The sequence below is a fragment of the Aulonocara sp. 'chitande type north' Nkhata Bay genome, linkage group LG12 (assembly GCF_057382095.1).
Source record: "Aulonocara sp. 'chitande type north' Nkhata Bay isolate Kocher_YH1m ecotype deep benthic linkage group LG12, A_spYH_male_GT1.1, whole genome shotgun sequence".
Classification (NCBI taxonomy): Eukaryota; Metazoa; Chordata; class Actinopteri; order Cichliformes; family Cichlidae; genus Aulonocara; species Aulonocara sp. 'chitande type north' Nkhata Bay.
Window position 1 is genome coordinate 7,187,502 of NC_141355.1, and position 17,428 is coordinate 7,204,929.

Below are 17,428 nucleotides of genomic sequence, written 5' to 3' on the forward strand. Positions count from 1 at the left end.
TTGATAAGGACTACTGCAGAGCTCTTGTTGTTTCTCACTCTTGATTTGAAAGGATTTTATGAACTGTTACTTCATGTGGAGCATTCAGCCTACGTGCCAAGTTTAAGAGCCCACCTAACAAGTAAACATTCAGAGCAGTTCCCCGTGTACAGACGCTTCAAAGTGCTTCAGTAATTCTCCTCGGGCTTGACATCACGACGCCGACTGCTGGACCCCGACGTGCGTCCCGCTGTGAACGTGTGTTTTGGTGTGTGTCACCCACAGCTGAGTGACTCGCCCTAAACTCTGACGTTGGGTCTGTAATAAGGCCTGATTGTTTCCGTTTTGGATCACATGCTTATCGTTAAATCTCCTGGCTCCACCACCCAGCGCTCATCTGTTGCTGCTCTGTCCTCAAATCTTCTCAGGAAAAGCGCAGTTTTCCCAGGCACTGCATGATCATCATGAGCAACAGAAACAAAAAATCTCCTCCAAATGTTTAAGCACCTTTGAAACATTTGGGTCTGCTGTTGCGAAACTTCAGAGAGCCCATTGTAATGACAAAGTAATGAAAAACAGATGACTGCAGTAGTCCCAGCCAAGGATGACTTAGCAAATTCAGCTCGTTGAAAGTATTCACATGTCATTCTTCATTAAAGTAATGGCCCTCACTTTTCAAAGTTTCCAAAGAAATATATTAAAAGCTTCTTTGTTTTTGTTTTTTGGCATTTTTGCCTTTATTGGACAGTGAAGTGAAAGGAAAGTTGCGCAAAAAAGGGCTGTAGTTTGGACTGGAGCACGAGCCGATGCTCTTACCTGCTCACCCACTGAGCTAAGGTGGTGTAAAGTACCTGTTTGAAAGGTTTAATGTGACTGATACATGAGGTTGTTATCTTTCTGGGAATCTCTCACTTTAGACGGTGGGCCACATACAGCCCACTTTAATCCTAAATTGGTCAGATTAGTAAAACTCCCCTTTCTGTCACTGTAAAGACATTTAACTATACATTAAATCCCTATGATATCATAATACTGTACAAAAAAGGAACGCTGCAGTAATAGAGGCAGAACCCCAACAATCAGACAGCTCCTTGAAAACAAGCACTTGGCGACAGTGGAAAGGAAAAACTCCCTTTTAACAGGAAGAAACCACTGGCAGAACCAGGCTCACGGAGGGGCGGCCCCGAAAACAACTGAACTTGAGTAAATGTGTGAAAAAAAACCAACCAAACAAACAAAGGAAAGGTTCTGTCAAGTAGAAAAGCCATGAGAGCCTTCTTTATCAGGAGAAGAGGCTGTGAAAATACAGTCAGAAATTCCAAAATGTGTGCCCTTGTTCACATTTTCAAAGCTGCCGGTGGGCTAGATTGGAGTCTTTTTTGAAGGATTTGTGTCCTGAGGGCTTATGTTTGACCCCCTGCTCTATAAATTGTATTTGGCCCCTTAAACATGTCTTTTAAGCACATGTGCATGCAAGCTGTATGTGCCTCTTTTCTCTTGCCATCTTTGCCTGCCTTTGGACACGAGTCTTCCCGAGAACTTCCTTTATTTTCCCTTTGCCTCACTCCCATTGTTTTGATCTGTATTTTAGCTTCTTTGGAAGAGATTTCATCTTTACTATCAACACTGCTCTTGCTTGATTCATTATATAAGCCATGCTCCTTCCAAAATCATAAACAGGCTCACCTACTTATACTTCTCATTACTGTTTGCAGCCCTTTCTTTTGCCATCCTGAAGATTGCAACACTGACTCTGCCTCCCTCTTGCTTGCCTGTAAACATGGTGTGTTACAGGCACTGTATTCTCTTAAGGCAAACTTGCGATAATGGGCCATAAATAATGGCTAGACTTAACACTGCTGTCAAATGCAAGAGTCTTGACAAACTCTCTATTTGTTATATGTAAAGGATCCTCAGGTAGCTGGTGACATGATGCCAGCTGAAAATTGCAACTGCAGAAACCATGGAAAAAACAGACCTTTCTTCTACAGTGGGGCAAAAAAGTATTTAGTCAGCCACCGATTGTGCAAGTTCCCCCACTTAAAATGATGACAGAGGTCAGTAATTTGCACCAGAGGTACACTTCAACTGTGAGAGACAGAATGTGAAAAAAAAAAAAAATCCATGAATCCACATGGTAGGATTTGTAAAGAATTTATTGGTAAATCAGGGTGGAAAATAAGTATTTGGTCAATAACAAAAATACAACTCAATACTTTGTAACATAACCTTTGTTGGCAATAACAGAGCTCAAACGTTTACTATAGGTCTTTACCAGGTTTGCACACACAGTAGCTGGTATTTTGGCCCATTCCTCCATGCAGATCTTCTCGAGAGCAGTGATGTTTTGGGGCTGTCGCCGAGCAACACGGACTTTCAACTCCCGCCACAGATTTTCTATGGGGTTGAGGTCTGGAGACTGGCTAGGCCACTCCAGGACTTTCAAATGCTTCTTACGGAGCCACTCCTTTGTTGCCCGGGCGGTGTGTTTTGGATCATTGTCATGTTGGAAGACCCAGCCTCGTTTCATCTTCAAAGTTCTCACTGATGGAAGGAGGTTTTGGCTCAAAATCTCACGATACATGGCCCCATTCATTCTGTCCTTAACACGGATCAGTCGTCCTGTCCCCTTGGCAGAAAAACAGCCCCATAGCATGATGTTTCCACCCCCATGCTTCACAGTAGGTATGGTGTTCTTGGGATGCAACTCAGTATTCTTCTTCCTCCAAACACGACGAGTTGAGTTTATACCAAAAAGTTCTACTTTGGTTTCATCTGACCACATGACATTCTCCCAATCCTCTGCTGTATCATCCATGTGCTCTCTGGCAAACTTCAGACGGGCCTGGACATGCACTGGCTTCAGCAGCGGAACACGTCTGGCACTGCGGGATTTGATTCCCTGCCGTTGTAGTGTGTTACTGATGGTGACCTTTGTTACTTTGGTCCCAGCTCTCTGCAGGTCATTCACCAGGTCCCCCCGTGTGGTTCTGGGATCTTTGCCCACCGTTCTCATGATCATTTTGACCCCACGGGATGAGATCTTGCGTGAAGCCCCAGATCGAGGGAGATTATCAGTGGTCTTGTATGTCTTCCATTTTCTGATGATTGCTCCCACAGTTGATTTTTTCACACCAAGCTGCTTGCCTATTGTAGATTCACTCTTCCCAGTCTGGTGCAGGTCTACAATACTTTTCCTGGTGTCCTTCGAAAGCTCTTTGGTCTTGGCCATGGCGGAGTTTGGAGTCTGACTGTTTGAGGCTGTGGACAGGTGTCTTTTATACAGATGATGAGTTCAAACAGGTGCCATTCATACAGGTAACGAGTGGGGGACAGAAAAGCTTCTTACAGAAGACGTTACAGGTCTGTGAGAGCCAGAGATTTTCCTTGTTTGAGGTGACCAAATACTTATTTTCCACCCTAATTTACGAAAAAATTCTTTACAAATCCTACCATGTGGATTCATGGATTTTTTTTTCACATTCTGTCTCTCACAGTTGAAGTGTACCTCTGGTGCAAATTACTGACCTCTGTCATCATTTTAAGTGGGGGAACTTGCACAATCGGTGGCTGACTAAATACTTTTTTGCCCCACTGTAGGCACCAAGGAACCGTGTTAGCAGAGCATATAACTGATTACTGAAAGGCTCAAAATGTGCTATACAAATGACTAACCGCAGCAGCACGGTGGAAACATGAGCCTGAGGCAAAAAAACCCGGTCTGTGTCCTGCTTTCATTCACTACAGCAGTCGGGCAGATTTCCAACACAACTTTACAATCACTCATAAACAGGCCCTGAATGTAACAGGAAAAATAAAATATATAGGTGTCTAACTAAGCCTACTTAAAATATATACCTTTTCCTCACAAAATAGCTGATCTGTCTAAAGATTTTCAGTCTAAATGCATTTAGAGTTCAAAAAACAAAGCTTGCACTTGAATTTGCTCTGCCTGGACTGGTTTACTTGTCTCAGTTTAGTTTTTAATTAAGTTTTCTGTTTTGGATGTGGGGGATCTGAAATGTGTCCAGATCTCCTCGCCGTGATTGTTATCCGCTGTACAATAACAATATACTGGCCACATTAAAAAGCCCGAGCTTAAAGTATTAAACTGATGAACTGTAAAATGAGATTCACTGTACTGGGTTGTATAAACAGGTCTTTGTTTCGGATTCACTCCTCCAAAGTAACAAAGTCACTCTGAGTTTATGAGAATATGTGGGGGTGGGGGTGGGGTGCATTTTCAGTTGCATGAAACATGTCTCGCTTCAGCATAACTACAATGGCTCATTGTTTTTTCCCCAAGGTAAAGGTGATCTGATTTCCTGTCCATAGCTCAGTTTATAAGTTCTGAAACAAGCCAGCAGGGGGCAGGCTCCTCTTGTTGCATAAAGACTTGTAGTTGCATGGCACAGTGTCTGTAAACAGTCTTTGGCTCCATTGCTCTGTAACCAGAGCAAATGCTTTCTTGATGACTTTACTGACCCAGCTCATTTTGTATGTGATTGAGTCATAAAGAAGGATGAATCAGGGTACACCGGCTGGAGCAGTCAGCATCCGGTGGTGCTTAGTTTCACAATCAGCTCCAGTCTCTGACAGTCCCTGAAAGCTCTGGCGACAAAGGTGAAAATGCTGGGGGTCTTCACTTACAGCCTACGATACAGTGGTTACATACATAAAGTATCAGTTGTGATTGTATTGTATTATTGATTGCGACATGTGTAGTAATAAATGAGCGAATAGTGAGATTACACGTTAACATCAGCCAAAAGATAACATCCTTCATTGAATCTGAGAAAAAAAAAATGCAACAGGCTTGTCACTGTGGACGTGAATTCAGCACCGATGCGCGATACGTCCCAAAGAGGTGGTCCCAGTGCGTGAAGAGAGGGGCGTAATTTATGATTTGCAAACTGTGGTGTGCGTGGTGGTGGGGGGCTCCTCCCAGACAGGGCAGCAGTCTGTGCAGAGCCCAGGGCAGGTCGTAGCCGCAGTGGTCCTCCACGGCAAGCCAGGTGTTGATGAGGTGGAAGAGGGCCTCGCTGAGAGGGTGACATCCCACCATCCAGGCGCTGCTCAGAGACAGCAACAGTAGAGACAACAGCTCGGCCGAGCTGCAGTCCTGAGCTGCCAGAGCGAAGGGAGTGTGGTGCTGGTGGTGCATCTGGTGGATGTTGCGGTACAGCCAGGAAACTCTAAGGATGAAAACCCACACACCGATTATGGTTACAGTGGTGCTGTAATGGAAAATTACTGGAAAGCAGTGGCGGAGCGGGGGGGTGGGGGGGTGGCATGCTGGGCTTAAGCCCGGGTTGTTTTGTCAGAAGCCCGGGGTCTTTTGGAGTGTAATTTTTTCATAGTTAGATGCCTGGCTGACAACTGTATAAAGCAAAAAAATACGCACAATATTCAAAGCACATAGTGCACACATAGTGCACACTGTGCACTATGTGAATTTACGACTGTGCGTAAATCCCCCCTAATATTAGTATGATCCGAGCTCAGGCACTAAGCGGGGGAGCTGCTGCCTGCGAGTGCGCTGTTGGAGAAACAGAGCCAGGCAGACAGAGGAGAACTGAAGTTTGACCAGGTACCAAAGCAAATCATTCATCCTGTACAAATAATGTAAATATGACGGTGTATCACGAAAGATTGATGTTAAACTGATCACTTGACCCATATTACGTTACTTGCTCTTCAAGTGAATCAACAAATGGCGAAATGAAAAGCCGAACAACAACAATGCTGTTTCTTTAGCTTACACGTGTGTTTATTTCATATTTTCAGTTGTTACCCTCCACGGCTAAATAAATCGGTTTCAGTAATGTACTGATATACAAGAATGGACATAAGGAGCTTCTTTCAAAGAAAAAACTCTGGTAGTATTTTATATATTATGCTTTGTATGTTGTTCAGTATATTTCTATGCAAAACAAGAGGAACTTCAATACACAGCAGTATATCCACAGTTGAAACCAGATATTTACATACACTTTATGGAAAATACAAGAACATCAATTTAGAGTAAACTTGTTTTGTTTTTGGATAAATAAATATTGAAATATCTTTTGGATTAGTTAAATGTCAGAATAAAGAGAGACAGAGCTGTCTATTTTTTTATCACTTTCATCAAATTTAAGAGTACATATACACTAAGTTTATTGTTAATTAACAAGAAAACTCCAGACGATTCCATTCTGAGCTGAAGAAGCTTCTGATAGGTTCGTAGAGTCCATGTGAGTAAATTGGTGGCACAGCTGTGGATGCATATAAGGCAAAACACAGAGCCTGTTTCTTTGAAATGGGAAAATTAAGAGATGTCAACCAAAACACCAGGAAGAGAACTGTGGAGCTCCATAAGTGTGGCTCAAGTTTGAATACAATTTGGTGCCATTTACAATTAAGAAATACAGATAGTTTCTCTCTTTACTCTTAAAGTTAACAAATATGTTTTTTATATTTATCAATCTAAAAAAATAAACATTTAGTCTGATTTGAGGTTACAATTAAAAAAGTGTTTGTGTTTTGATCTGAAGAGTGTGTAAATATCTGGTTTCAACTGTATATTTGATGATTGTCAGCACAAAGAGGGAGAGAGAGGAACAGAGAGGGAGAGAGAGAATGAGGACAGAACAGAGATGAACAAGAGCAGGTGAGACACACGTGTTAGTCAAATGGTTGTTTACAAAAAGTATCAGCGTATCATAGGTCCTCATGTATCTCGTACCTAGTGTTTCTTTTTAGGTTTGCTATTTTTCAAATTCTACATTTATTAAGTTATGCAGGCTTGTTTGCACAACAAGGCTAAATAATTATATAAACTTTTCTGAATCTAAATAGTGTACTTTGGTAGAATTAAAAAATAAGTGTAGTGCGGGTCTATGAAGATTTTTAGTGCTACTATCATCTAGTTCTGATTCTGGTTCTGTCTTAGTTAAGTGCTCAGTAGTCCTGATTTTGAACTGTTGTAGTCCTGTTTTAATTCCGGATCAGTTTTGGGTCTGGTTGAATTGGGGTTTAGTCCTCGTGTCTTGATGCAGCCCTGATTTTGTTCTGCTTTGCTGCTTAATTAAAAAACTAGTTTAAGGTGTCCTGCACATGTGATATATATTTTTCCCTATATGAAGTCATTTCTTTTTGAACAAAACTCAAAACAGAGCCTATTAATCTTTCAGTCATTTCTACCCCCCCCCCCCCCCCCCCCCAAAAAAAAAAAAAAAAATCCCACATGCATACTACCCTTTAGGGCTAAGCCCCTGGTGTTTCAAATGTCTGGCTCCGCCTCTGCTGGAAAGTTCTCAGAAGTCAGAATTATATAATATCTACAGACAAAAACAGAAAACGAGTGCTACTGGTACTTTAACTGGCACTGTTAGAGCCAGTGTTACAGCTATTAGCCGCACAAGTGATTTATCAAGGGCAAAGATCAGGAACCCAACACTGATTTTATATTGGAATGATGTGAATAAAGATACTGTTACTGGGAAGCTGGAGTTCATGCTTGACACTTCTGGCGAAGTGGTTTACATTCTTTCTAACGCAAGAAAATCCTTTGTAGGACAAAAAAACCGAAATCAGTCCTTAAAATGTACATGCGTAACAAGTATCAGCAGCGGACTCTCTTGTTTTCTCTCTGGTCTGCTGTTTAAAAGGTCAGAAAATAGAGCAAGTGCAATCATATAAATATCTCAGGACCGTAATAAACGTAAAACTGAATTGTGATTAAAATTGCAAATCGGTCTGCAAAAAGGGTCACCAGCACCTTTACTGCCTCAGGAAACTTGCTCGTTTCCACATTGAACAATTTGAACTTTGTTTTATCGTTCTTGTATTGAGTCCGTTTTATCTTTTGTTTGGTGCCATGGTTCGGTCAGACCTCTGTTACAGAGGAAAACTCACTGAATCAGATAGTGAGATGGTCCAGTCGTCTGATAGGTGAGTCACAGCCATGTTTAGCCTCCCTGTACTCTAAACAGGTAAGGATGGCTTTATCAATTATTAAAAATGGTTCCCGTCCTCTATAGGGTGAATTTTCAGCTTCTTCCCTCGGGACGGAGCTGTTATGTTTTATTTGATTCTTGTCTAATAAAAAAAAACATGTGTCTGTCAGGTTACAATAGGTGTGTGTGTTTTGTGAAGGGATGCCAAATGTTATCATTTCTGTGTAAAGCACATTTCAAAAATAATTAAAGCGTTAAGCAGCAGCAGACTGGTGCAGACAAACCCTCAGGACCTCACAAGCAGCCCGCTGGACCGAATGTCTTCTTTTAAACCCGGGTTCATGTTGGGGGAGGAAGGAAGCCCAACAAATGCGCGTGCTGCTCACCTGTGCATGACGTAGTGCCACATGAAGAAGAGCATGTCAAAAAGCAGCAGGCATGCCACCACCTCCACGCAGAGCTGCCAGCAGCTGGGGGCCACATCAGGTAACTTGAGGTTTATTAGGGTGTTGAAGAGCGCAGTGACGGGCAGGACCACGGTCACGTATTTATACAAAACCCTGCAGAAACACTCTAACCATCGGCTCAGAGACGGCGGCGGACCCGAGCCCGCGGTCATCCTCCATGACCGAACCCGCTGACAGACGCTCCCCAGCGCATCCAGCGCGAGGAAAGGTACGCAGAGCAGCACGTGCGCCAGGAACGCAAAAGACGCGGGCAGGAACGGTGAGCGGAGCACGTCCTCCTGTCCGCTCTTCACATACTCCCACAGCCCCAGGAGGACAGGCGCCTGTGCCTCTCCATACTCAGTGCAGGGTACGACCATCACGACCTTCTAACCATAGTCTCGTCCTCTACATCCTCTCATGCGTGCGGCCGTTTTGACCAGATGCTCTAAAAGGATCTGTATCCTCCTTTAAATGTTTTTCTTCCCGGAGAAGTAACTTAGAGCTGCTCCACAGGGAGAGACACGATGCTGTGGGTGGAGCTTCGTTTCTTGTGAAAAGGTGAAGTAAATCCTCAGATTTCAGTGCTGGGATTAAAGGGGAATTCTGAGACAGGACTGTCACTTTTTCTTTTTTTCCCAGCCATCCACTCCTCCGATGACGCCCGCTGCGGTGGCTGCTGGTGGCTTCACTGTGCGCACATGGCTCTCAGGGTCTATAAATGTGCACCGACAGGAATAAAAACGATTTATTTTCTTGTTTTTCCTTTTTTCATACCTTCTCAAGAGCGTGTTCTCGTTACGCATATTTAGACTTCAGGTGCTTTATGTAACGGTGGAATGTGATTTTGATTTAACATATGTGTTATTCTGGGCTTGTTCAAAATCACTACCCTTTCAGCTTGTTCGTGGCCAAAAGTGGCCACCAACAGATTAGGTCTGTAATTTTTATTATTTTTATGTTTTGTTTTGTTTTTTGCCATTTTTTCTGCATAAAGCTTTTAAGTAACTTCATTTCTTTTTTAAATTCAATTCAATTCAATTCAATTCAATTCAATTCAATTCAATTTTATTTATATAGCGCCAAATCACAACAAAAGTCGCCTCAAGGCGCTTCATAGATACAGAGAAAAACCCAACAATCATATGACCCCCTATGAGCAAGCACTTTGGCGACAGTGGGAAGGAAAAACTCCCTTTTAACAGGAAGAAACCTCCGGCAGAACCAGGCTCAGGGAGGGGCGGGGCCATCTGCTGCGACCGGTTGGGGTGAGAGAAGGAAGACAGGATAAAAGACATGCTGTGGAAGAGAGACAGAGGTTAATAACAGATATGATTCAATGCAGAGAGGTCTGTTAACACATAGTGAGTGAGAAAGGTGACTGGAAAGGAAAAACTCAATGCATCATGGGAATCCCCGGCAGCCTACGTCTATTGCAGCATAACTAAGGGAGGATTCAGGGTCACCTGGTCCAGCCCTAACTATATGCTTTAGCAAAAAGGAAAGTTTTAAGCCTAATCTTGAAAGTAGAGATAGTGTCTGTCTCCCGAATCCAAACTGGAAGCTGGTTCCACAGAAGAGGGGCCTGAAAACTGAAGGCTCTGCCTCCCATTCTACTTTTAATTACTCTAGGAACAACAAGTAGGCCTGCAGAGCGAGAGCGAAGTGCTCTAATAGGGTGATATGGTACTACAAGGTCATTAAGATAAGATGGGGCCTGATTATTTAAGACCTTCTATGTGAGGAGCAGGATTTTGAATTCAATTCTGGATTTAACAGGAAGCCAATGAAGGGAAGCCAAAACAGGAGAAATATGCTCTCTCTTTCTAGTCCCTGTCAGGACTCTTGCTGCAGCATTTTGGATTAGTTGAAGGCTTTTCAGTGAGTTTTTTGGACATCCTGATAATAATGAATTACAGTAGTCCAGCCTGGAAGTAATAAATGCATGAACTAGTTTTTCAGCGTCACTCTGAGCCAGGATATTTCTAATTTTAGAGATGTTGCGCAAATGGAGGAAAGCAGTCTTACATATTTGTTTAATATGTGCATTGAAGGACATGTCCTGGTCAAAAATGACTCCAAAGTTCCTCACAGTGTTACTGGAGGCCAAGGTAATGCCATCCAGAGTAAGAATCTGGTTAGATACCATATTTCTAGGCTTTTCAGGGCCGAGTACAATAACCTCAGTTTTATCTGAATTAAGAAGCAGAAAGTTAGCGGCCATCCAGGTCTTTATGTCTTTAAGACATTCCTGCACTTTAACTAATTGGTGTGTGTTATCTGGCTTCATGGATAGATAGAGCTGGGTGTCATCTGCATAGCAGTGAAAATGTATGCTATGTCTTCTAATGATGCTGCCTAGGGGAAGCATGTATAATGTAAACAGAATTGGTCCTAGCACTGAACCCTGTGGAACTCCATAATTAACCTCAGTGTGTGAAGAGGACTCTCCATTTACATGAACAAACTGGAGTCTATTAGATAGATATGATACAAACCACTGCAGCACAGTACCTGTAATACCTACAGCATGTTCTAATCGCTCTATTAGAATATTATGGTCAACAGTATCGAATGCTGCACTAAGGTCTAGCAGGACAAGCACAGAGATGAGTCCACTGTCAGAGGCCATAAGAAGATCATTTGTAACCTTCACTAAAGCTGTTTCTGTGCTGTGATGAGCTCTGAAACCTGACTGAAACTCTTCAAATAAGCCATTCCTCTGCAGATGATCTGTTAGCTGTTTGACAACTACTCTTTCAAGGATTTTTGATATGAAAGGAAGGTTGGAGATTGGCCTGTAATTAGCTAAGACTGCTGGGTCTAGAGATGGCTTTTTGAGTAAAGGTTTAACTACAGCCAGCTTGAAGGCCTGTGGTACATAGCCGATCATTAGAGATAGGTTGATCATATTTAAGATCGAAGAATTAATTAATGGCAGGACTTCTTTGAGCAGTTTTGTAGGAATGGGGTCTAAAAGACACGTTGATGGTTTGGAGGAAGTAATTATTGAAGTTAACACAGAAAGATCAATTGGAGAAAAAGAGTCTAACTTAACATCAATGGTACTAAAAGTAGCTGTAGATAATATTACATCTGTGGGATGATTATTGGTAATTTTTTCTCTAATGATAAAAATTTTATTTGTGAAGAAGTTCATGAAGTCATTACTAGTTAACGTTAAAGGGATTGTTGGCTCAAAAGAGCTCTGACTGTTTGTCAGCCTGGCTACAGTGCTGAAGAGAAACCTGGGGTTGTTCTTATTTTCTTCAATCAGTGATGAATAGTAAGATGTTCTGGCTTTGCAGAGGGCTTTCTTATACAGCAGCAAACTATTTCTCCAGGCTAAATGATGATCTTCTAAATTTGTGACACGCCATTTCCTCTCCAGATTACGAGTCATCTGCTTTAGGGTACGTGTTTGAGAATTATACCACGGAGTCAGGTACTTCTGATTTGAGGCCTTAGTTTTCACAGGAGCTACAGTATCCAGAGTCGTACGTAGTGAGGAGGTAAAATTATTAACAAGATGATCGACCTCTGTTGGGGTAGCATTCAGATAGCTGCTCTGCTCTGTGTTGGTACAGGGCATTGAAGATGATAACAGTGGGTGGATTATATTCTTAAACTTAGTTACAGCGCTTTCAGAAAGACATCTACTTTGATAAAGTCTACTCTCCACTGCTGTGTAATCAATTATTGTAAATGTAAATGTTATCAGGAAATGATCAGACAGGAGAGGGTTTTCAGGAAACACTGTTAAATGTTCAGATTCTATGCCATATATTAAAACAAGATCTAGAGTGTGATTAAAGTGGTGGGTGGGTTCTTTTACATTTTGAGAGAAGCCAATAGAGTCTAATAACAGATTAAATGCCATGTTGAGGCTGTCATTTTTAGCATCTACATGGATGTTAAAATCACCCACAATAATTATTTTATCTGAGCTCAGAACTAAATTAGATATAAAGTCTGAGAAATCAGACAGAAACTCTGTGTAAGGCCCAGGTGGACGATAGATGATAACAAGTACGGTAAGACTGGTTTCTGAGTTTTACAGCTGGGGTGGACGATGTTAAGCATCAGGCTTTCAAATGAATTAAAAGTCTGTCTAGGTCTTTCATTAATTAATAGGCTGGTGTGAAAAATTGCTGCCACACCGCCCCCTCGGCCTGTGCTTCGAGATTTCTGGTAGTTAGAATGACTCGGGGGTGTTGATTCATTTAAACTAACATAATCATCCTGCTGCAACCAGGTTTCTGTAAGGCAGAGTAAATCGATTTGTTGATCAATTATTAAGTCATGTACTAACAGAGACTTGGAGGAGAGAGACCTAATATTTAATAATCCACATTTCACTGTTTTACTCTTTGGTTCAGATGTGGATACTGTATTGTTCTTTCTTTGTGATTGTTTATGTTTAAGTTGTTTGTTGCTGGTTTTTAGTTTGTTTTTTGTCTTTTTGGAAGCTGACACAGTCTCTATGGAGATGGGTTTTTGGGGGGGGGGGGGGGGGGGTAGCAGGAGGAGAGAAGCTGCAGAGAGGCGTGTAAGACTGCACGCCTCTCTGCCTGACATTATAATTATAATAATTATTTATAATTATTTAACTCATTCACTGCCATTGACGTCTATAGCCGTCAATGGCAGTGCATGAGTCAATGGGTTTAACTCATTCACTGCCAATGGCTGGCAGTGAATGAGTTAATAAATATAAAATAATTATTACTTTTTAAATTTTAACCCTTTAAACACCAGTTTGTTTGTCCATTGCACCAGCTGGAAGATAACCTCAAATCTCGCAATTTTATATAATTGCATTGCTACTGAAATTTCTTGTATTATTAATAGTAGAGTCTGGGGCATGTAATTGATTTTCATCAACATTGATTATAATGGATTGTTATTTTTGTGCAGAGAGAGCAAAAACATAAAAACTCCCTCTCAGCTTGTTCGTGGCCAAAAATGGCCACCCCTTGTTTACGTTTACAAAATGCTATAAAATTCATATATTAAGAAAAATTTCCACCTTTTTTTACTTGATTTTTTAGATTGTGCTGTTCATGAAAATCAAAATTTCATTCAAATTCAGAATTTTAACCCTTTAAATACCAGTTAGATCACATAATTTTAATGATTTACATAGGGATAAAAGCATAAAATCCCCATTTTTTTTTCTAAATAATACATGCAAACTGATTTATTTTCTAACCATGATGGAGGTTAGATGCATAGCAATAATTAAAAGTATCAATGAGTTTTATGCATCTTTGGTTTTTTTTGCAGTAACAGAAAAACAAAAAAATCCCTCTCAGCTTGTTCGTGGCCAAAAATGGCCACCCCCTGTTTATTGTTTCCTGTTTCCCCTGTGCCAGTTTTCATTTGAGGAGTGACCAAGAGTTTGTCCTCGGAGCTCCTCCGTCAGTTGGAGTCTGAATCAGAATACTTTATTGATCCCTGGGGGAAATTATTGAATGTCTGAACCCCTTTCCCTTTTTTACTTCCTGAGAACTTCCAGTGTTGTCATCCAACATGCTACATATTGCTTCATTCTGGTTCAGGCTCACATCTCCACTTCATCTATAATCCTCCAATCCTCACACCTTTGCCTCCCGTGCAGGTTTGTAAGGGTGCACAGCAGCTAAAAGATCTCCTTTGTTATAAAAAAGTCAAAAGTATATCTCAGGCTGCTAGTGCAGGGAACTGCATACAGGGTGACATCTGGTTTGATACCAGTGGGTACTGGATTGTAGAGCAGTCTCTCTTCAGTGGGACCCACATGGTTTTCCTTTCATGAGGGATCCACTCAGTCACCGGCTCCTCGGTCTCAGAAAATGCTCCTATGTTCTTTTCCATCAGCTGCTCGGCCTCCACCTCCATGCCCCCAAACCCCAATCCTCCCCCAAAGAAGAGGATTCACACACTGGCTAGTACTCATCTTCAGTGGTGATGCAGTCAGCCTCTTTGGAGATTGTCCCCTCATCTTCTGGAGAGGAAGTTTCTTCATCTTGGGCAGATGTCTCTTCTTCAAGGGCAGAGCACTGCTTGCTGTCCTTGCTCTCTGACCAGATCATATAGACAGTGCTTGAAGCAGTGATGACCTTCTTGCCATATTGCCAGAATAAATGATCTGGAAGCTGTTAGGCTTACTTACAGCAGTAGCTCTGTCTGCACCTGCAGAAACTCCAGGACACGTTTACAAACAGTGTTTGTCGTTGTTTGTGCTGCAGCTGCAGCTTTGAACTCTACAAAGTGTCCTGTAATTAGGTTTCTTTTTTGGTTTTTGGTTTTTTAGAGTTATTTTGGGTATGGCATCTTTTTATGAAAAATACAAGAGTAAAAGTGCTTTTAACATGTGCTTCAAAGCTAAGTTTGACTGGGAACCTCAAAGCTCAATAGCCCGCATCCACAGAAATTCACTGCAGCCTATGTAATGTTTGATGCGTCATTATTTATTCCAGTCTACGTCAAAATTGTTTCATTATTTTGGTCCATTGGAGTGTGGTAAGCCATCAAATACCGCTACTAGAAACTCGGAATATTACATGAAATTGCTTGCTTGGCCAAAAATGGGTAAATGATGTAATTTGGTAAAAAAACCCAAACATTAAAAACTACAATTTTCATGTGTTGAGTTTAGAATGAAAGCAATTTTACCTAAACCGCATGTTATAGTACTGTCAATAACAAGGAATCAAAAAAGGTGGTTATAATGGGTTTCAATTGGCCAAAAATGGCCACGATAGAGTCAAGAGGAACAATTTGGTGTATAGTGAATATTATTGACATTATTAAAGGAGGGAAACCCTCACAAAAAACGGATAGAGCTGTGGAGCAGCCAAGGGAATAGACTGAATTAAAAATTACCTCACTAAAATATAATTTATTATACAAAAACAGTTAAAAATGTAAAAGGAATTAAAACAACCCTGGCCAGGGAAAACACACAATAAAAATCAATAAAACACAAACATTAAAAGTCCAGTGGCGTCCGCCACGGCGTAAAAGTCACTAAAAGTTAAAAATCCAGCCAATCAGAGCAGAAGGGGAAACCCGGCGGCGTCCTCGCCGTCCTATCAGTGTCTCTGCTTCGGCGTGCCCGGATGGGCAGAGCTCTTAATTCTGCCCGCCGCTTTCCTGTAGCACGCCAATCGGCACCAGCCCGTCTCGCCGTGGGAGGTAGGGCGCTGTCCCGCTGCCACTGATTCCCCACCGTAGCGTGATCTGGCCTCGTTGTTATTCCAGCAGCAGAACAGCTCCCTCCGCTTCTCTGCTCGCTGGCGTTGTATGCTCTCCCACGTATAAAGTAGTGATGGAGCTTTACTTAAACATTTCTTCAGCAAATCTACAACACAGAGGCTTCTTCACATTCACACTTTGTGACATAACAGCGGTCCTCTCCAAAGCAAGTGTTCCTCAAACAGTCCTTTGGAATTCAATTCAAAATACAAATCTGTGTATATAAAAGCCATTGTGACTTGTTTCTAAGCTTTGATTCTTTTGGGGAAAGAAAATAAAAAGAGAAGGAAAATAAAAGGGAAAAAGAGCCTGCATTTTAAAGCCTCATTAGTGTGGTTCCCATGTAATTCACCCCCGCCTCATCGAGCAACTAAATGTCACTCCTTTCTCCTTCCCTGGAACTTACACAAAACTTGATTTTTATTCTAGAAGACTCTTTAACCCTCCGCTGCATAGCGTTGCCCTGAGGCAACAAACCACATGTTCATGCCTTACACTGGCCCTTCAAAAAACAAAACAAAACAACCTTTTTTTTTCTTCAAATAATGCTACCGGGCACATCTCTTTCCAATAAAATGATGAGTTGAAGGTGGTGTGACTTTCTGCAAGCTGCATTACGAGCGACATCTCCATTAGGAGGCAAGATAAAGATCACAATTTTACATGTTTATAGTGAAATAAATGTATATAAAAATACTTGTATGTGCATGAATATGTTAAGAAGCATATTTGAATGTTTGTTCTACTTTTTAAAATTTATTTATACAGCAAAACTGTTAATTTTCATTCGTTGCCTCAAGGCAACACTGTGCAGTTAGCCTATTTTTTTTCAGGCAATATAATGCATCTGCATATGTGTGTAGAGATGTGTTTGGGTGTATTTATATAATCATAGTCAATGTTTTTTACTTTACAATCTACTCATAATTACAGGACATGAATGTAAAAACCTTTTATGGAAGGAAACTGCACTTTCTGTCCTCAGAAAGTGAGGGCAGTGAGCTTTCAGGGAGTGACAGTGAAGTAGTGGATCCCTGAATCAGGTTTGAGGGACACTTAGGAGCTCAGGGGTCAGTTGGTAAAGTAACTGTGTCTGTGGTCGTGTATTACTTATTGTTGTTGGGGCACAAATTTGTTTACACACTCACATTGTGCGGTCTCGCAAATTGTAACACAGCAAAATCTCCAGTGTTAAATTAACACTAGAGAGTGTCTATATGGGTCCACTCCTCTGAGTGTTAAATACAACACTGTTGAGTGTTAAATGAACACTTTTGACAGTGTTATATTTTTAAAAGTAACCTAGTCACTTTTGAAGATTAACAATGACTGACACTGAGCAGTGCTGAAAATAACTCAAAATGTTAGAAATATTCCAGTTGTGATGGGAAGGGCCAGGATAAGTCTCCAGGAAATGAATGTAAGTTAATGTAATGTCCCCAAAAGGGATGGAAACACAACATGTGTGTGTGTGTTTGCGCACGATCATGGGGTTAGGGTCAAATGTTTGATGTATTTTGTCAAATTGTGTCAAATGTTATGATTGATATATTATTAGGGGCCCTAAAGCTCCCCCAAAATAAGGAGAAATGTTTTTTTCCCAAAAAATTAAAAAGTCATGGAGTAGTAGGTTAAAAACAGTGAAAAACAAACAAACAAACAAACACAAAAACAACAACAAACAAATCACATTTTAAGAGATTAGAGGAAACTTTATAGTGAAAACTCAAACTTCTTAAAAGAAACCGTCACCCAAATTTCAGCCCTGGGGCCAAATCTAAAACCAGTTTTAATATATAAATATATAAATCTTATACACTAAAC

At 41.3% G+C, this 17,428-nt stretch overlaps 1 protein-coding gene across 1 annotated transcript; it reads right to left on the reverse strand.

Moving 5' to 3' along the window:
- Nucleotides 1–2,730: 2,730 nt before the first annotated feature.
- Nucleotides 2,731–9,025, reverse strand: ch25hl3 (cholesterol 25-hydroxylase like 3). Its single transcript, XM_086313386.1, has 2 exons — nucleotides 8,306–9,025; nucleotides 2,731–5,174 (listed from the first exon to the last, which is right to left on the reverse strand). The coding sequence occupies exons 1-2, from the start codon at nucleotides 8,743–8,745 to the stop codon at nucleotides 4,799–4,801; spliced, it is 816 nt and encodes a 271-aa protein (XP_086169512.1). The 5' UTR covers nucleotides 8,746–9,025; the 3' UTR covers nucleotides 2,731–4,798.
- Nucleotides 9,026–17,428: the final 8,403 nt, after the last annotated feature.